This window comes from Ylistrum balloti, unplaced genomic scaffold (assembly GCF_031769215.1).
Source record: "Ylistrum balloti isolate Yb309-2 unplaced genomic scaffold, AGI_CSIRO_Ybal_v1 Utg369802, whole genome shotgun sequence".
NCBI lineage: Eukaryota > Metazoa > Mollusca > Bivalvia > Pectinida > Pectinidae > Ylistrum > Ylistrum balloti.
The window spans coordinates 1,212,211-1,233,488 of NW_026781979.1; the positions used below are offsets into that span (position 1 = coordinate 1,212,211).

A 21,278-nucleotide genomic window follows, 5' to 3' on the forward strand; every position below is an offset into this window, starting at 1 on the left:
ACTCTTTAAACTCTTAACTCTTCAACAGAAAACATTTACATGTCAGTCCATTTTATAACTTATTAAGGAAGAATTAATTAACACGTTAAATAAGAAACACGACTAAAGTCAGCACCGCGAAGTGAAAGCAACTCTGACACCAGCTCAAAGGGAGATCACTCAAATAAAATATATGACGTAAAATCGACAACTAAATGAGACCCAGACAGGAGATAGTCAAACACCTATCAAAAACATCAAAGTTTGTAAATACCCACGAATGTGTTATTCATTGAAAACTTCAATTAGTAGCGAACAGAAAGCAAATCGGTCATTCTGTATTGACAATAGATATAAGGCATGATAACCCACAGGACCAAATTGTGACAGAGCCTGCGTCATACATCCAACACAACAAAATACCATACATCAATATAACAAACACTTTATTATATAAAAGAATTCTTGTCTCCTGGAGCAGTTTTACAATCGATATATCACAGAAGCTAAAAGATAAGGAGTACATACATGATGTACCTGTATTCCTCAAAACAGTAAGAGTTTCATCACAAAGACATGTGGCAATAGACTTTAAAGTTCAAATCTACCCAAACCACAAATCACTGACTCTGTAAATCTTTGAAGCAAATCTAAATTTGAAAATCTATTTTGACATGCCCCTGTGGTTTGATGGGCTTCAACAAATCTCAGTGATTACATACATGTATGTCTGAAATCAGCTGACTAGTGCTAACACAGTACCACTTGGGATCTGTGAGGTCTATAGTGCAACTACACTTTTATTGTTTCCTCAAAATTACTTGCAGGGCAAAAAAATAATAGTATGATTTCTCCAAACAGTAAGTTATATCCTCTAATTACATAATATTCTGACTTACCAAGACCAATCACACGAAAGATTAATTGCATATGACTCTCCCCTTACTGTATAAATGGATGCAAAAATAGTTTAAAAGCGATTTTCAACCCAGAACTTATGTGGGTTAAGTGTAGTGAGCTTTATTACATTCCTTCATTTTAATGTAAATGCATCCTTGCATTTTTCAAAACTTCATTGGTAATTATTTTACCAGTTATTTCTGACAATATCTTTCATCTAACAAACAATATTAGAGTGTACAATGTATTTTCATTATCTTTCTGCCAAATTTGTTTAGTATATGAATTCAATATCTAAAACATGTAAGCACAGTAAGTTGAAAATAAATATTTACTTCCATCCGAATATTATGACAATAAAGCACACAAAGCACCAATGCTGTTTCACATCATGTATTCAGAAAACAAATTCTTTTCAAAGTTAATAAATTATATTAAGATTTTTTTTCTAAATTTGATCAGTCAGTGGTAGGTATGAAATTATGATAAAATGAGGTCACCATGGTTTGAGAAATGTCAGAAAACTTTCCATACATTTTATATCAATGTTAAGAATATATATGTAGGAAACAAAACATTGTTTGTAAATATAACTGTAACAGATCAATATATAATTCAAGGTATCAAAGGCATTTCATACCAGATATGGTCTGTTTTAATTCAGATTTACTAAAAACTACCAGGTACAATACATTATGACTCTTGTTGATGAAAAATGATTATGCAATGCTTTCTAAAGCTCCAAGGTTTAATATGTGCATTTTAAATGCGTTAAGCTGACCGATTTGCTTTTGAATAAATTTGTTGTCATGTGTCTCCATTCTGATGAATCTGGTTCTGGAATTGGGCATTTACTTAAGAGAGGGATGAAGTTTTAAGAATTACAATGCACACAAAATGACTATTGTTATAATGTAATGCATCTCACTGATTCTGAATCAGAAACAGTGGAATGCAAATTTCTTAAATGATTAAAAACAGAGAGCGGTACTACACTCTGTGACAGAGGGCTGTACTACACACTGTGACAGAGGGCTGTACTACACTCTGTGACAGAGAGCTGTACTACACTCAGTGACAGAGGGCTGTACTACACTCTGTGACAGAGAGCGTTACTACACTCTGTGACAGAGAGCGGTACTACACACAGTGACAGAGAGCTGTACTAAACTCTGTGACAGAGAGCGGTACTACACTCTGTGACAGAGGGCTGTGCTACACTCTGTGACAGAATAAATACTTAGTGTATGATCTATTTACATGTTAAGAACATCAAATATTCATGGAACTCACACAGTCCTTCAAAACATCCTAATTATCAAGTCATTCTAAAATTCTCATTGCTATAACGCAACATTACCTCAGTAAAATATGTTCATATCCACAACATTATCAAGTGCACATGAATCTATCCAAAATATATCATATGTTAATGTTTTGTTTTCTGTAGATTAAGTTCCAAGTGCACATTATCATAAAGTTATTGATATTACTGACAGTTTGTCGGCACTCAGTACAATAATGTAATCTGTTTAAAAATTTAATCCAAAGATTTCTATAAATAAACGAGTTCTCCAGTAAAACTAGATTTCATCTGTTGTTTCAGACATTATTTTGAATATGATAGGTTGTTGATTGTTCTGTGTCTATGTGTAAGTTCATTGAATATGTCTATGAAATGAAGTACAGAAATATAGCAAACATGGCAGTCATGATACAAAAATTCTGACAAAATATAAACTGTCAACAAACAAGTTATAAATAGTGCTTTCCTTCCACACTTTGTGTTTTAAAAATGTCCACAAACATTGAAGAGTGAACAATTGCTTGTTCTCTTGTCACCAACATATAATGCCGAGGACCACTGATTTTTCACACTACATGAAATGCTTGGCATATCGGCAATAAGACACATAATGCATTGAGCATGCTAATAAGGTCAGCAGGAATCTCTTAGCACCTTTAATGTAGAAAAGCTACCAAACTGCTTAGCAATGTCCTCTGCTTTCAATTCTCCCATCTTCAGAGACAAGTCTGCTTTGGCCTTAACAAGCATTTCAACAACAGTTTTGTGACCTGCAAAGCAAATATTAAACATGATTAAATAAAAAAAAGATTACTTTCCTATAAAAGATCGTGTACAGTATACATATCCATGGTTTGTGTAGTCCAACTGCTTTGGGTCAAAACTATGTTGTATATTAAAAGTACACAAGTATGTGGTAAGCATAATGATATTCACCAGTCTTTACATCAAAAGGCCCGATACAAACATAAAATATCATTATGAAAATGTGACTATGTTATAAGTTATTACCATCATTACTCATCCTCAATACTCTAGGGGTTATGATCACTTTCACTATCTGCACCCCTGAAAAATTTCATGGTGAAATTGAAGGTCCTATATGCAACATCTTGTGGATAACAGGAGAAGACATTTGATCTTTTTAAATACATCAAACAAATCTTAAGATCATGTAACAGTATGTTGCAATGGCTTTAAAGTTAGGTGTCACTCCTTATTAACCTTCAAAGGAGCATATCAGTCTGTGATTGGTCAGTCATTCAAATGACTTCCCTTGTGCCTTCTATTTTGCAGGGGTGCAGGGAGTGATAATTAGTGTAATCCCTGGACTATCCAGGATGTCAATTATTTTCCTAAATTCACATCTCATGTAGATCAGTTTTTGTTATAATTATATACAATAATCAATACCATGCATGACTGCAAGGTGAAGAGGTGTAGCATCCTCACACTGGGGGTTAATCGAGTTCACGCTGATGTTGGGACATCGCAACAGAATCTCCACCAGGCGATTATTGCCAGTGTTTGCTGCTGCATGAAGAGGAGTGTTTCCAGTGTCTGCTGCCTGGTTCACATCTATTGCAGGCTTCACCTAATACGTGCATAAATTTTCAATATTTTTAAATCACTTGAAATAAAGTAGGATCACATTAGTATTAAAAACAGCAAAATAAAATGAATATTTTTTCCTTCTAAAATTAAAGGCTCTTTGGAATGACCTTCAATATCTAGGTACAAGTTAAAACACTCTTAGTGTTTCCTATAAAATGCTTTTATTGTCACTGTTTGACAGTCATTGTCTCTATAAATTAGTCTTTCTACGTTCCTTTATTTACTTTGATAAGCGATACATGTAGTACGATCAAATGTGGGTTTTGATGACATTGTTGCTAGTGTTATAGAGCAAGAATACCTGTTAGCTACATATGTAAAGGCAAGTAATAAAAACAATTCTGATAAGAAGAGATACTGTACTGACCCTTTTGGTAAGAAAGTACAACTTTGTCACTGATTTTCTATAAACGACAGAACCAGCAGTACCTTGTTAATGAAGAAGTACATCTTCAGTACTTTGCCTATTGCTGTGAAAGGACAGCTTCAAAACTTCCCATTATGCCGGTATATATACTTTGTGAATGTGGAAGTGCAACTTTAGTATTTACCCCATTGAAGAGCTAGACCAATGAGGAAATACAGTTTCAGTACTTATCCTGTTGATGAGAAAATACAGCTTACAGTGCATATCCGAGTGATGAGATTAAGTGTACCGGTAGTATATATTTTTGGTAAAAAACTTACCCTGTTGATGAGGTAGTGCAGCACATCACACTGGTTGTACATGACAGCAGAAAAGATGAAGGTACGGCCATGTGTATCAATGTAGTGCGGCTTGATATGACCTTCCGTAAAGTAGTAGTGCACCACATCCACAAATCCCAGTCTGATGGCCTGTCCTAATCTGGTTAGGTTGATGTCCTCCTCTACACTCAGGCGACTGGAGGGTGGCCTTGGGGGTGATACCTTCCCTAGTAGGTTGCGGTAAAAGTTCACTACTGCTGACCACACACTGACTAAGGCAAATGAACGAGTGGCCAGTATCCACTGGGCATACTGTTTGTTTTTGGTAGAACATTTGACATCTGACAACAACTTTTTATACTGAGTATGTTTCTGTGATGACAGAACATCCAAATGGTTCAAGAACATATTGGGTCCCTTTGCACTAAGCAATTTGTCAGGATATTCCCGGAACAAGGCTCTAATAAAGTTATTGATGTCTCTTTGATTCACTTTTCCCTGGTCCTTTCCTACAGCAAACGCAAAGCTCATTTCCTCAACTAAAATGCTATGTTCTAAATCAAACAATTCAATCTTCTGGACATCTTCAAAACCAGAAAACCAAAAATGTGCAAATGTTACAAAGTTGTCTTCACTATTACAATAGCTTGTTATCTCTGTTACCATCCTGTTGGCTCTTTCCAACCAATTGGAGACAACAGTAGCATCCATGTAGCACAGAACTTCATCAAAGTTTCCCTGTGCCTGTGACTTCCTAGAATTGGCTATCTGTGAACCATATCTCTGCAAAGGCTGTGACTCCATGTCTACATCTGAATCATTGTCAGAACTAAAGTTTGTTTTATATTGTGAGCGCAATGGAGGAATTCTTGGTGGTTTTGGTAGTTCATGTCTAGTGGGTTCTGTACTTAGTACTTTGTGAACCCTCTTTTTCTTCCTTCTGGTTCTGCCAACTTTGGTAGGGACAGGTGGAGACTTAACAACAACCGGTGTTGTGGATAAGTGTGTATCCTCCTCCACTGGCAATTCTGGAGGTGTGCTGCCATTTGTAACACACCCAGAGTCAGGGGATATATGCCTCCCTCCATTTGTAGATTCTACCCCTCCCACCGAGTCAGAACTACTGATTGACAACTGATCAAATTCTTTGGCTACCACTTCATCGTCAGTGAGAAATTGGGGCTCTTCATCATCACTGTCCCGAAAGGTTAAGCGAGAAACACATATCAGGTCACGCAAGTCTCTTACACCTCGACTCATTGTAACTAAAATATCACAGTTTCTTTGGACGGAATGTGAAGTAAAAACAAATTTTCAAGTGATTACATTATGACAGTCAGCTATAACTTACATTCAAATGTATCAATAAAATAAACAATTGAATTTCTGGATATATCTCAGCCTACATTTTGAAATTCAATCTCTACTCTCACTCGAATGTTAAGTGTCCATGCTGTTACAAGGATGCTTGGTAGGGTGAATCTGGATTGCCAGGCAAAGCGGAAGAAAAACATCAAAACTGATGAAAGTCTTCCAGCCAACATCACATACTTATCACATAAATTTGTTGCAATGACAAACATTGGCAAAACTTTTTTCTGTTAATGTTAATTAGGATATGTGTAGACTGTAGGTCATTTAATATCATCAATAACGAGCAACACAGCTACATCATCCAAAACAGGTTGCTAGTGTAGAGTTTGTTGATGGAGACATGTTCTGATTGGTCCAACCTCTTTCTCTCAATCTTTATAGGTGATACTGTAAACATTAAAGAAAGAGATATGTATATTTTTTTATATTATTAAATTTTTACTTTTGTAACTGCACTGAAATGCTTCATTTTTATAGGTACAAAGGAAAACTCCTGTATCTCTGAACAACATTATGATTTTGCTGTAATAAGTTCGAAAGAATTCTTTGAGACCTTGTATTAATACATTTATCACACCATAAATATGTGTACATGCGTACAATTTGGGTTTGAATTCAGTCCCAACCTTCATTACATTGAAATGTATTAATTTCGTCTCCCAGTAATGTACTTTATGATAAAGGTATATATCTAATTTGATGTAAATGTAATTGTGATTACCTGCTGAGGGACATTATGAATTTACAAACTTCCGACATAAATGAGTCCCAAGGTGGAATCCCAGAAGGGATTACACATATACATGTACTGATGTTTGAAATTTTGAGTGCAATTTAGATCTAGATAGATATCATTTAAAAAACTGTTATAACTTTTTAAAAGGGTTATGCCCTTATTTTCTTATTTGATAGCTATAATTTGATATTTATTTCTCAATTTACAGTCACGGTGCTAAGAATGACAGCCAAGTCGACACCCGATCAAGTCGACACCTGTTAAACTCGACCCTAATTTGGTCAAGTCGACACCTATTTGGTCAAATAGATAATTCAAATATATTTTGTTTTGTTGAATTCACAAAAACAGATTAAAGTTTTTGAATACAAATATATTCTGTTGAATTCACATGTACAGATTGAAGTTTTTTGTCTAGGTATAACTAACCCCCACAGGTGACTGTCGATGATTATCGGATCATCGGATGTTGACATGTTGATTTTATTCTGTGACATGAGCGAGTTCATAAGCTTGACACAAGGTCAAAATGTGTCGAATTAAAAACAGTTTAGAGTAAGTGACTAATGTGTTATTGTAAACTTACTGTGATGATCTTCTTTCGTTTTATTTTGACTTGATTACAGTCTTTCTTTCCTCTGAAGAAAATAAAAACATATTGCAAGTTTGTTGTAGACAGTCAACTCCAGCGTCAAGGCATTTTTCTATTAATCTGTGTCTTCCAAAAGCTTCACCTTTTCTTTTTTCCTTAAAACACCACACAGACCCTGATTCTAATCAGAGTTAAACAAATGTTTACCAAAAAGGAGTACCTACAAACACTTTGACGACACTGTCGGAACGCATTCGTCTGCATTTGCCTGCGGTTTTAGGTCAGTCTCCTTTACAAAATGGAAATCTCATTTCAGGGGAAGCGAGCACTCGTGACAGGTGCCGGGAAAGGTAACGCTGTACATTTCGTGACATTTTTTTTTGAAATTTTGAACAAAACTGTCACAATAAAATGTAAATATAGGATAAGTTTGGCAACTATCACCAGACCCATGTGTAAACATAGTTGTAGCAAACTGGGGTGTAGAATTGCGAATGAACAAGTTTTACCTCACAGACATACAGCTTGCATCACTTTATATGAGGCCTAAAAAGTCTGAAATCATACGACAGCCGAATACAATGTTTACTTTGCCATCTAGTAATTGCAATATGATGCAAATAAGACAGCAGATACAAAATTTTACTCTACCGCTCAAAATTACCTTACAAGATCACACACAAACATCCACTGACCTGCAAGATCTTATCAACATTACAGAAAAATCCTACACATTCCCATAATACAACACATCAGACATGTCACATGTTAGGACCACAACATATGGAAAACGATTTTTAGATCACCAAGCACCAAAAATATGAAATGCCATGCTAGGCCACTTCAGAACAACAAATACACTCACACAAAAACACTCGTAAACAGCTGGTACGGGCCACTCTGCAGATGCAACACATGTAAACACAGCACACAAAACATCCATAAACAGAATGTCGTGATGTTTTATAAACTGTATTGTGTGTCTTATTTATGAAAATATGCATGTCTTTTATTGTTATATGTCTCATAAGAGCTAATGTTTTACTGTTTTAATGCATCAGATTTTAATAAAACTTGAACATTGAGTAGAAGTAAAATTGATTACAACAAATTTAAAAACAGCAAATATGATAATAACAACCTTTTTTGGTATATCAAATACTATATATATATATCATAACACTCTAATAATTTGGATCATTTCTTCTAATTTTTATTCCCTTCTTGTTATGATGTGTGTTATCTTTACAAACAACTCATACTTTAAATTTAATGGTCGATTTGAAAAAAAATCTTTGGCATGCTATAACTTTTGTCAAGAAACAACACTTGAAGATCGGTTTATGGATAATCATATTTCTTTAGTAAAATAGTAAATTGAAAATTTGTTGTGTTTGGAAAAAGGATATGTCTATAAAACAACAAAATATTTCTTAAAATGCACCGTTTCGATTAGATCTTTTCCAATAGATACAAACTCAATATCAATAACTTAGAAATATGTTACACCACCGACAAGAGGCATTGAATTAAATCTTTTAACTGTAAATTCAAAACTTGCAGAAATCAAACCTTAGGAAGATTATTTATTGCAGTAATAGAAAGTATGATATTTTCCCGATCAATGACAGTTGTTCTTTGTCTTAGATGTAGCACCTACAAATGTATATGTAGTATTTTCAAACTAACAGTTAATTGGATTAACGTTCACCATAATCATAAGGTCACTGGCTGTCTCAGTCTCGGAAGTCTTGGTGTTTAAGTCTGATACCTGATAATCTGTATTAATTGGTTAGGCTCTGCATTATGGACATTGTAGATGCATTGTAGTTAGATTGGATGCTTTGCTCTTTGTATAGAAGGTCTTGCCTAGATATAGATGAATAAAGTTGTACATACTGTGCAATGTGGAGTTTGTCATGGTTCTTAAAAAGAACAAGACACAACAGTATATATTTGTAAAGGCTTACCAGACTCACATTTTCTTTGTTGCCACCATACAGCGTACGGATGTTGCACTGCAGAGCTTCCTGTATAGGTCTCACCACACAAATCCAAAAGACATAATCAGAAGAGATATATTTGATAGTTTGCAAAGAGTCTAAACTAATTATGGTTCTTTAGTGAACATGCAAATTTATATATAACGTGTATAATGTGCCTATATCTGTCTATTGGTTGATCTGACAAGTTTCTCTGATATTTTGTTTGGTTTATTTTGTTTTTGTCGTGAAGGCTGCAATTGAATGCACACCAATGCAGCTCGTGTTGAGAATGATACAATTATTGACATTTTTGTAGAAACATTTTCGTTTTGTTTCTTTTTGGATGGAACAAGCATTATTCGAGAAAATAGGTACACAACATTAAGGAAAGATGAATTTTCGAAAAACTGACAATATACTTACATGTTGGCACAGCTTCATTGTTTATTTTGATTGTAACAACTAACCTTAAATTAAAACAAAAAAAGACAGATTTAAAAAATACTTGTCGGCACTATGTTAATGTTCCTCTGTTGTTATTTGAGTTATTCCCTTTCAACAATTATAAATTTTCATTTGCATCCCTTTTACTGATGATTACATAACACAAAATTCTTTTTGTTGTTCTCATTAATAACAAAGGCATTGGGCGAGAGATTGCAAAGAAACTAGTGGAATGCGGTGCAGAAACATATGCTCTGAGTAAGACCAAAGAGGGTCTGGACTCTTTGAAGTCTGAGGTGAGTACTATTAGATTAGTAGCAGTATAACTGTATCACTGTTACAAAAATTGATTATAAAACCTTTAATACATGTATGTGTACTTCCCATCTATCATTCTCACGTATCACACTAGTATCCATTAACATTGTCCATTGTCAATAAAGAAGCTCCTATTCCAAAATTTGCTTGGAATATGCACACGAGATTCCAATATTTCACTTGCAAACAAGGCTTTAATTTCTTGTGAGCATGTTTCTTCTATGAGAAAATTAATGCCCACAAGAGCAGAAAAAGGGCATGTACAATATACCAGTTTAAGCTGATGTGTGAAATAAAACTCACATGACAGGAAGATCAAATTCTTTCCCAGTGTTCCCAGAAATCCCCAAATGAGGGCCCACAAATAATCGCACATGAGCATTAAGGTGAGCAAGTTCTTCACTAACACAAACTAACTTGCTGCTTATGTGGAAAAGTTAATTTGCATATATTTCTAGCTTACTTATCATGTGCTGATAATATGCTGCTCATGTGCAGAAGTTAGACATTTTTGTGTGGTCAACCAAGTCAGTTATTTTGTTTTGGTATAATAGCAGGAGTTTAATTTTGAATCAATGATTAATTTAATTTGAAATTATTCTTCTACTTTATTTAGCACAATGAACTTCCTTTTTTATTAAACAGTGAGTCAGCCCACAGGGACAAACTTTGCTATATATTCCAAATTCCCTGGTCCACATACATACATTGTATGTATGATACAGAATCCATAATGTACATGAGATCAGATTATGGAGTGACAGGTTGGAAATTTGTGCCCAATGATTCTACAGGATTATAAGTAAACCATTACATTTTGCTGCGACATATCTAGTGTATTTGACATGAGAACCAATGTTGTAGTTGGTCTGCAGAAAATGACAATGAACACTGACAGAAGATTTCAAACTCAAAATTTTTGTTATGTGCACTATTTAGTGAAATTGCTAGACTGCTAGATCTCTTGTTAATTTCAATTCTTATTCAGAATACCTAATTTTTAAAAAGTTTCTAGCATTTATATGTGAAAACATTAACTATGTGTTAGATACAATTGAATATAAGCTAATACACTGCCATTAATTATAGAATAACACAGCTAATCACAGTAGTCCTAGGATAATTATGATGTCAAAATGTGATGTATCCATAATGTTTCAGTGTTTACCTAACTTTAACCTTCTTGAGCCGCAAAATTGTACTTCCATACTGCTATTTGAAATGACTGGAGTGTTGGTTCTGTTTTTAGTTTCTAATTTTTAAGAAAACACATATGTACAGTTGCAATATTTCCCCAATTGATACAGGTAATCTGAATCAGGAAACAAACACTACATAATTGTAAAGTGTTCTACACTTCCGAAAATAAAACTACATAATAACATTAGTTAATATCATCATACTTTTTTTTGTAGGATTTTTGGATGGGATGTGAAAACCAGTTATATTCAGTTATCTTCCCATATCACTAAAACATTCTCAATAGATTGTGGAAGAATCTTTATTGAATTTTGGTATTCTGCCTTCTGATTGATCTCAAAAACATTAGTGTTTCAAACCATTAACAAGCATTGTCAAGTAAACATGATACAGATATTGTCAGGTCTCTGATGCTTTGAGTCCTGGACTCCCTGCCTTACCTGTGTGTGTCACCCAAAGTTTAGGGAACCTGTGATATCTTCACATACTGTGATTTACTCATAAAAGTTTTGGAAATGGTATTTTTTACAGGTACCCAGCATGCACATTGTGCAGGCAGATTTAGCAGATTGGGATGGATCAAGGAAAATCATAGAACAACTTGGTCCCATTGATCTCCTGGTGAACAATGCTGGAGCGGCATGGAATGCACCATTCATGGAAGTGAAGAAGGAAGAACTAGATTTGTAAGCTACTGGTTATCATTTCATTCAGATAAATCCTTTGTAAGCTACTGGTTATCATTTCATTCAGATAAATCTTGACCATTCATCTAAGCCATGATATAGTGTATAGGATTCATTGTATGTTCATTTGTGACAAGTAAAAAGAGTCCCTTGCATTTGGATGGTATCTCTTAACTTTATCTTTGTCATCTGAACTTCACAAGAATTGTCTTGATTTATTCATTTTATCTCATCTCAGAGTCATTGTTAATTTTGAAAAATGAAAAGAGATGTCAGTTTATTACTGTTCATTGTGCAGAATTTGATAAAAACAAAGTAAATGTTCTAACAACTTGAGGACGAAAGCATTTTGGATTTATTTGATGAGGAAACATTTAACCAGATGGAAATCATGGAGTCTATATTCTTATCAATAAGGCTGATAAATAACCCCCAACTCCCCGAACTGCTCGTTCTAGCTTTCTGCAGCAAGGGAGGCCACCCTTGCATGATAGACATGATCAGATTCATCATATTGATTACTCTCAGCTTAAAATATGTTCCATGTCATCATGCATTTATATCCCTTAGCCTGTATCACTTAATGAATATATTTAGTTTCTTAAATGACTAACACTAACTTTTCACCAATTATATGAGTGGTTGTTAACAAGTTGTACCCCAAAAATTCTTAACGTACTCTAAATAAAAAACACAAGAGGGTTTAATTCAAGAGTATGCTCTGATTTTCGTGTTACGGATTGACAACATAAAAAAAAAAACCGATCGAAATAAATCCCTAAAATTCAATCAAAGAGTGCAATAATTTTGACATATATTTAACAGTTTCTTACACCACTGCATTCGCAAATCAAACATGACATTGAAAAATGACGTCATTTGTTTTTATGTTAATGGGTGATAATATAAAAATTTTGTTATTCTACGAATAACTCTGTTGGAGGAGGAGGGGAGGGGGTGGTTTAGCCTTCCGGCCTTGGGACAACAGTCCTAGTTCACTTAGTAATGTTAATATGCCCCTTTGATTGTAATGTTTTATTCTCATTTCAATGATCTGGAAATGTCACGAGAAAATATAACTGTACTTCTTTATGAATATATTCATTAAAGTACTAATTTGTTTCTCTTTTCAGTACCTTTGACATCAATGTCAAGTCCATAGTGAATGTGTCACAGGTAAATTTACAGTTATAAATGTTATATGAATCCAAGCACATCTATGATATCTTATGTCTTATCTTGACTGTTTGAATTAGTAACTGTGTACATGAATGGACTGTAGGTGGGAAGATATTGTTGCTAGTTCCTTTACATAATTTTTTATCTTCTTTACTTGAAAAGAAGTAAAACAATGGAATTGAATAAAACTGGTGTAATTGACAATGAAATACTGAAGTTCAAAAATTCATATAAATTAATTTTCTGTATTGCACCTTTGAATAGTCCACCAATTTCTCAGAATTGGTTGAGTATCTTTCCAATTACACCAAGAGACCTCAAAAGAACCTTCATTTAAAATATCACCCTTTGCTTATTATATCTTTATTGATTCAATAATAAGCTTTCCAAGGCGTCACACATCTTGAAAAACCCTTGAATTCAATGTCTTTCTTGAAAACCCTTAAAAATGACTATGAGCCTCAAAAAACCCTTAAAAAGTATCAAAGTTCTTGAAAAACCCTTAAACTGTAGTAATTTTAAGTGTTCTTACAACTATCATGGACTTTCCTTCAGTGTAAGTTGGTTTTTTGTTAAAGATAATGTGATGACTTTTAACACCAGGTTATCTTTTTATAAATTTACTGATTGTTTTCGTAGTTGTGGGTAAATTAAGATAGTTTTTGATCAGATTCACATCATCAATCTCAGTTAGCACAGTGCTTGTGGTCTATCGAATATGTTGAAGCATTTACAAAAGTATGGGGAAGTGTACCTTCAATCAAAAATGATCGTAAGATCCAAAGTATCGAAACTTGATCCATGAATTCAAAGGAGATAAACACATTGCAAACAGTTGTTTGTGTAACAAACTAATAGATCTAGGGAGAATATCTTTACCAAGGACAAGAAATCCATCTCAGGCCAGTGTTAGTGACTTTTTTTCATGAAATGAAATATCAACACAGATCATACAAATCAAATGATGATGTATCATGATTTTTACCAGTTTTTTTTTTAGAACATTTAAATAGCACAAGAAGTTACGTATGGGAAAGAAAGTCTTCTTTATCTAGCAGTATTTGGCATTTCTGAACATTTCAAGATTGAATTGGTTCAGAGGATTAATAGACACTATTCAGTAATGTTTGAGTCATCAAAAAATAAAAAGGTTCACTCAAAGCAAATGGATATTCATGTAAGGATTATAAAGAAATCACTGTTTCTGAGTCATAGTTTACATGTATAAGAAAGCAATCAAAAGATAAGTCAGAGGAACTGAAGAAGTTGGAAACCAGTATATCAGAGAAGATAGAATGTTTGAAACATGTGACTGAAAAAAATGAGGCTGAGCGATATGAGTAAACTCTGCATTAAAGATGAAAATAATACAGATGTTGTTTTATGTTAAAAATATACACTACACATTGCTCCTGAATTTTATGAAAAATGTTTTGAAAAACCCTTGAAAACCTTTAAATTTTTACTTTCAAAATTTGTATGACATCTGTTTATTATATTGATGCTTGCCAATGGGGCACCTGGTAAAATGAAGTACTACCACAAAGTCTCTGTATTTCTAACTACATGTAGTTACTTAAGTAATATGAATTGAATTATGGTTACAAACTTTCAGAAAATCCTTTATTAACACCATGTAGTTTTTCACACATGAACATTATTTGATACTGGATAGTGTTAATATACAAGATACAGTATTTGATATATTATAAAAAAACAATCTGAATGCTTCAGATTTTGCAAAACTTAATGATTTTAGATCTTTCAATGCTTTGTATTTACAGAAGACAGGAATAGTGAACATTCAATTTATTAGTGATGTATGATCCTATTTCACTCCTTTTGTAGAAATATTACAAACTCTCTATCATATCGTCAGTCATCAGTAACATTCAAAATGATACAGGATTTCATCGGTCTTTCATGTTATTCTTTTCTTATATCATATACATAATGTATCATGTATGTGTGTATATACAGTTGCTACATATTTTCAATTCTGTGCAAAAGCAAATGGTACATCTTAAGTCAGTAGTGGCAGCATGGTGTTATGATAAACTTGTCAACAGGTGTGTGCAAAGGGAATGATTGAAAGAGGACAGGGAGGTTCTATAGTCAACATGTCCAGTATTGCTTCCACAAAGGCTTTACAAGACCATACATGCTACAGTGCCTCAAAAAGTGCTGTTGATATGCTCACCAAGACCATGTGTCTGGAACTTGGTCCCCACAAGGTTAGTACATGTATATCTGTGTTGTATGTCATCTGTCACCAAGGTCATGTGTCTGGAACTTGGTCCCCACAAGGTAAGTACATGTATATCTGTGTTATATGTCATCTTTCACCAAGGTCATGTGTCTTGAACTTGGTTTAGACAATGCTAGTAAATCTATGTACATTTAGGGGATAAAATGCTTGTTTTTATGCATATGCTAGAGATTAGATAACAAATTTTGATTTTAACACAAGTTGCAGTTGAGTTTTAAAACAACAAAATTCATTAAATGCATAAAACAAGCATACTATCACCTTTTCAAACCAATGAAGTTGTCGATAGTTTCAGTTTAGAATGTCAATCGAGACATATGAAAAGGTTTGTAAGCATGGATTATCAGTCGAAATTGTTATTTATATTGATTTCTGGTGTACATACCCAAAATTTGTCTGGTCTATCTCAAAATTGTCATGTCTATCTCAGGATGTTCACCTAAGTAGATCAATAAAACAATGGACAGCGGGGAGAGATTTTAGATTTATGTATTATTTTCTTTAGAATTATCCAGTAAAGGTATGAGATAGTACCATGTGATATGATTTCACTTCATTGTAATACTACTAACTGAAATTGATCTTCAGATTGAGAATATCGTCTACTGTATGGTACTCAACACTCTGAAATTAGGTCTACCTTCAAACTCAATAGAAGCAGAGAAAAATGAATCAAAATATGTTACAAAGGTTATCATTATTACACTATCTCCTTCACATTTCAACGACACATTGTTAAATCTTTCCAATATCAATGTCGCTCATCAACCTCAAAGTAAGCCATTACCTACTAAGGTCATGTGTCTCGAATTTTGTCCCCATGAGGTAAATAGATCCGTGCAGTTAGTCATCTTTCCCCAAGGTCATGTGTCTTGAATCGGGACCCCACAATGTTTGTAGTCCTGTTAAGTAAATTATCGCTCACCAAGGCCATGTGTCTAGAACTTGGTCCCACAAGATTAGTAGATTTGTGGCTTTATAGACATTGCTAACCTACGTGATGTGTCTGGAATTTGGTCTCCATAAGGTATATAGATCTGTTTGTTAGCTTTAGGCATAGCTCACCAAGGATATGTGTCTATAACTTGGCCCCCACTATGAATCTAAAACTTAGACCTTTCAAGGTTAGTTGTTCTGTGTATCCTGTCATAGACAGGATCACAATAGTGAAGTTTTTGTCTCTCAACCTTTATAAGATGTTTTATTTATAGACTCCTCAATCAGCATTACAATGGATCTATGGTGTAACACTTCAACTATTAGTTAAGGATGAGCATAGTATTTGATTTCATCTATTATTCTGGACTTTCCTGCTGTCCTAGCATTTTTAATTCCAAACGTTAAATTCCACTTTTCAAGATTGTGTTTGAGAGTAAGTGTCTTTTAGATTTCATATATCATTTAATATGGGCCACAAACAAAACAGCATTGACAAATTATTGTGATATCATTTCATTTTGTCTGATTTTTAGATAAGAGTGAATTGTGTGAACCCAACTGTTGTGTGGACAGAGATGGGTAAAAAGGGATGGAGTGATCCAGCTAAATCAGGTCCTCTCTTAGCAAGGATTCCACTAAACAAGTTTGTAGGTAAGTCAACACACATAAACTCTGGATGATTGAAACTTGACACATTTATTGTAAATGTTTTCAATATTCCTCCAGCTGGTAGTCTATTAGTATTGATCAGCTTTTTCTATACTCTTTGTAAAATTTGAGGGATGATTTATGGTATGACATCCATTCCTGGATTGTAAACTTTCATTTTCCAGAGATCTCCCTTCACAGTTTTAAACTGTCTTTACTGATCTCTTCCAATCTTTGTAGGCATAATCATCATAACATGGAGCTGTTTTTATGAGAAGTACTTTGATTTTACTGTATTACTGAGTTACTGGTCCGTATTGTTTTTATATTGTTAATCTTATCCAGAAACCTCCTTCAGTTTTTCAACCCACTTCTATAAAACATAACCTTTTTAACAAGAACATGTTATTGTGATTCCAGAGCATCTCTTTCCATTGTAAAGTACAGTTTCTGTGAAACTTTAAGTGCTTGATAAGTTTATAGGCATTTAAGGAATAGCAACTTAACATACAGTGATTTCCACTTCTTAAGAAAACATTTAATAAGTTTTCTTACATCTGGTAGAAGTGATCAGAGAAGTTGCTGATGCAAATGCCTGTGGTTGTAAAGATATTAACTGTATTATAGATGCACATGACAGACTGGCCCTGAATTGTAGAACAAGTGTCTGGAGTGATAGTATATGAAGTGAAATATTGGTTGGAGATAAAGCTAGTTACAGAATCCAATACACTTCACTCTGAATACCAGTACCTTGAAGCACACATATTATCATAATTGCTGAAATGTTTTCATTGCCAGAGTTAGAAGATGTTGTGAATGCTACCCTGTTTTTGCTGAGCGACAAGAGTGCAATGGTCAATGGTACAAGTATGTTATTGGAAGGAGGCCTGTCTTGTAGTTAAAATCCCTGCTTCATATCTAATCACCTGCCAACCGTATTGGAGTGGAAATTTAGTACACAGTATACATGTGTAGTTTGAATTAATTATAATGAAAATTTGATGACTCTAATTGAGAAAATGAAATCATGATAGGATTGTGCCATATAAAATATATGAAATTAAATGTGTTGTATGCTAATTACATACAATTTATATATTGTTAGACTATTTTATTTTGCTTTGGTTTATTCAGCTTTGCAAAGCCATCTTCAAAATCCAAGGGTTCTTTTCTAAATTTTAACTTTTGTGAACCCTTAAAATGCATTGTCAAAATGAAAAACTCATGTTTATCTATTTTATAATCCTTGGATCCTGACATCAATCTTTAAAGATAAGGGTTTATTATAGAATCTTACTGTTGGGAATTATTTTACCTGTAATTATACATGGCTATTCACCCTGTTATAATCATGTATTGCCACAAGGTTGTATGCATCAGAACTTTAAATTTGTTGAGTATGATGTATTACATGGATGTTATGATGATGTGTGGTAAACAGAGTGCAAGGATGCTAAGATGATATGTGGTACACAGAGTACAAGGATGCTAAGATGACATGTGGTAAACAGTGTACATGGATGCTAAGATGACATGTGGTAAACAGTGTACATGGATGCTAAGATGACATGTGGTAAACAGAGTACAAGGATGCTAAGATGATATGTGTTAAACAGAGTACAAGGATGCTCAGATGATATGTGGTAAACAGTGTACATGGATGCTAAGATGATATGTGTTAAACAGAGTACAAGGATGCTAAGATGATATGTGGTAAACAGTGTACAAGGATGCTAAGATGATATGTGGTAAACAGAGTACAAGGATGCTAAGATGATATGTGTTAAACAGAGTACAAGGATGCTAAGATGATATGTGGTAAACAGTGTACAAGGATGCTAAGATGATATGTGGTAAACAGAGTACAAGGATGTTAAGATGATGTGTGGTAAACAGAGTACAAGGATGCTAAGATGATATGTGTTAAACAGAGTACAAGGATGCTAAGATGATATGTGGTAAACAGTGTACAAGGATGCTAAGATGATATGTGTTACACAGAGTACAAGGATGCTAAGATGACATGTGGTAAACAGAGTGCAAGGATGCTAAGATGACGTGTGGTAAACAGAGTACAAGGATGTTAAGATGATATGTGGTAAACAGAGTACAAGGATGCTAAGATGATATGTGGTAAACGAGTACAAGGATGCTAAGATGATATGTGGTAAACAAAGTACAAGGATGCTAAGATGATATGTGGTAAACAGAGTACAAGGATGCTAAGATGATATGTGGTAAACAGAGTACAAGGATGCTAAGATGATATGTGTTACACAGAGTACAAGGATGTTAAGATGATATGTGTTAAACAGAGTACAAGGATGTTAAGATGACGTGTGGTAAACAGTGTACAAGGATGTTAAGATGATGTGTGTTAAACAGAGTACAAGGATGCTAAGATGATGTGTGGTACACAGAGTACAAGGATGCTAAGATGATATGTGTTACACAGAGTACAAGGATGCTAAGATGATATGTGGTAAACAGAGTACAAGGATGTTAAGATGATATGTGGTAAACAGTGTACAAGGATGCTAAGATGATATGTGGTAAACAGAGTACAAGGATGCTAAGATGATATGTGGTAAACAGTGTACAAGGATGCTAAGATGATATGTGGTAAACAGAGTACAAGGATGTTAAGATGATATGTGGTAAACAGAGTACAAGGATGTTAAGATGATATGTGGTAAACAGAGTGCAAGGATGCTAAGATGATATGTGGTAAACAGAGTGCAAGGATGCTAAGATGATATGTGGTAAACAGTGTACAAGGATGCTAAGATGATATGTGTTACACAGAGTACAAGGATGTTAAGATGATATGTGTTAAACAGAGTACAAGGATGTTAAGATGATATGTGGTAAACAGAGTACAAGGATGCTAAGATGATATGTGGTAAACAGTGTACAAGGATGTTAAGATGATATGTGGTAAACAGAGTACAAGGATGTTAAGATGATGTGTGGTAAACAGAGTACAAGGATGCTAAGATGATATGTGGTAAACAGTGTACAAGGATGCTAAGTACAAGGATGTTAAGATGATATGTGGTAAACAGTGTACAAGGATGCTAAGTACAAGGATGTTAAGATGATATGTGGTAAACAGAGTACAAGGATGCTAAGATGATATGTGGTAAACAGAGTACAAGGATGCTAAGATGATATGTGGTAAACAGAGTACAAGGATGTTAAGATGATGTGTGTTAAACAGTGTACAAGGATGTTAAGATGATGTGTGTTAAACAGTGTACAAGGATGTTAAGATGATATGTGGTAAACAGAGTACAAGGATGTTAAGATGATATGTGGTAAACAAAGTACAAGGATGCTAAGTACAAGGATGTTAAGATGATATGTGGTAAACAGAGTACAAGGATGTTAAGATGATATGTGGTAAACAGAGTGTTAAGATGATATGTGGTAAACAGAGTACAAGGATGCTAAGATGATGTGTGGTAAACAGTGTACAAGGATGCTAAGATGATATGTGGTAAACAGAGTACAAGGATGCTAAGATGATATGTGTTACACAGAGTACAAGGATGTTAAGATGATATGTGGTAAACAGAGTACAAGGATGCTAAGATGATATGTGGTAAACAGAGTACAAGGATGCTAAGATGATATGTGGTAAACAGTGTACAAGGATGTTAAGATGATGTGTGTTAAACAGAGTACAAGGATGTTAAGATGACGTGTGTTAAACAGAGTACAAGGATGTTAAGATGACGTGTGGTAAACAGAGTACAAGGATGCTACAGAGTACAAGGATGTTAAGATGATATGTGTTAAACAGAGTACAAGGATGTTAAGATGATATGTGGTAAACAGAGTACAAGGATGTTAAGACATGTGTTACAGAGTACAAGGATGCTAAGATGATGTGTGGTAAACAGAGTACAAGGATGTTAAGATGATATGTGGTAAACAGAGTACAAGGATGTTAAGATGATGTGTGGTAAACAGAGTACAAGGATGCTAAGATGGATGCTAAGATGATATGTGGTAAACAGAGTACAAGGATGCTAAGATGACGTGTGGTAAACAGAGTACAAGGATGCTAAGATGATATGTGGTAAACAGAGTACAAGGATGCTAAGATGATATGTGGTAAACAGTGTACAAGGATGTTAAGATGATATGTGGTAAACAGAGTACAAGGATGCTAAGATGATGTGTGGTAAACAGTGTACAAGGATGCTAAGATGACGTGTGGTAAACAGAGTACAAGGATGCTAAGATGATATGTGGTAAACAGAGTACAAGGATGTTAAGATGATATGTGGTAAACAGTGTGCAAGGATGCTAAGATGATGTGTGGTAAACAGAGTACAAGGATGCTAAGATGATATGTGGTAAACAGTGTACAAGGATGCTAAGATGATATGTGGTAAACAGAGTACAAGGATG

General features: G+C 34.3%; 2 protein-coding genes across 2 annotated transcripts; one reads left to right on the top strand and one right to left on the bottom strand.

Annotated features, from left to right (window-relative positions):
* Window positions 1-407: 407 nt before the first annotated feature.
* On the bottom strand, window positions 408-7,273 carry LOC132544543 (uncharacterized). Its single transcript, XM_060208154.1, has 4 exons — window positions 7,183-7,273; window positions 4,487-6,247; window positions 3,599-3,779; window positions 408-2,955 (listed from the first exon to the last, which is right to left on the bottom strand). Exons 2-4 carry the CDS (start codon window positions 5,744-5,746, stop codon window positions 2,819-2,821), a joined length of 1,578 nt encoding a protein of 525 aa, XP_060064137.1. The 5' UTR covers window positions 5,747-6,247; window positions 7,183-7,273; the 3' UTR covers window positions 408-2,818.
* A 183-nt stretch (window positions 7,274-7,456) lies between these two features.
* Window positions 7,457-19,877, top strand: LOC132544555 (D-erythrulose reductase-like). The gene is made up of 7 exons (XM_060208167.1): window positions 7,457-7,538; window positions 9,816-9,913; window positions 11,667-11,821; window positions 12,955-12,997; window positions 15,070-15,234; window positions 16,742-16,859; window positions 17,658-19,877. Exons 1-7 carry the CDS (start codon window positions 7,487-7,489, stop codon window positions 17,759-17,761), a joined length of 735 nt encoding a protein of 244 aa, XP_060064150.1. The 5' UTR covers window positions 7,457-7,486; the 3' UTR covers window positions 17,762-19,877.
* Window positions 19,878-21,278: the final 1,401 nt, after the last annotated feature.

Excerpts from the sequence above, each read along its gene's own strand:
- LOC132544555 (XM_060208167.1), top strand. The coding sequence starts at position 7,487 with ATGGAAATCTCATTTCAGGGGAAGCGAGCACTCGTGACAGGTGCCGGG. Across the intron at positions 9,914-11,666 it reads TGGACTCTTTGAAGTCTGAG|GTACCCAGCATGCACATTGT; the intron begins GTGAGTACTATT and ends TATTTTTTACAG. Across the intron at positions 16,860-17,657 it reads TCCACTAAACAAGTTTGTAG|AGTTAGAAGATGTTGTGAAT; the intron begins GTAAGTCAACAC and ends TTTCATTGCCAG.
- LOC132544543 (XM_060208154.1), bottom strand. The coding sequence starts at position 5,746 with ATGAGTCGAGGTGTAAGAGACTTGCGTGACCTGATATGTGTTTCTCGC. Across the intron at positions 3,780-4,486 it reads TGCACTACCTCATCAACAGG|GTGAAGCCTGCAATAGATGT; the intron begins GTAAGTTTTTTA and ends TGCACGTATTAG. Across the intron at positions 2,956-3,598 it reads TCACCTTGCAGTCATGCATG|GTCACAAAACTGTTGTTGAA; the intron begins GTATTGATTATT and ends TTTGCTTTGCAG.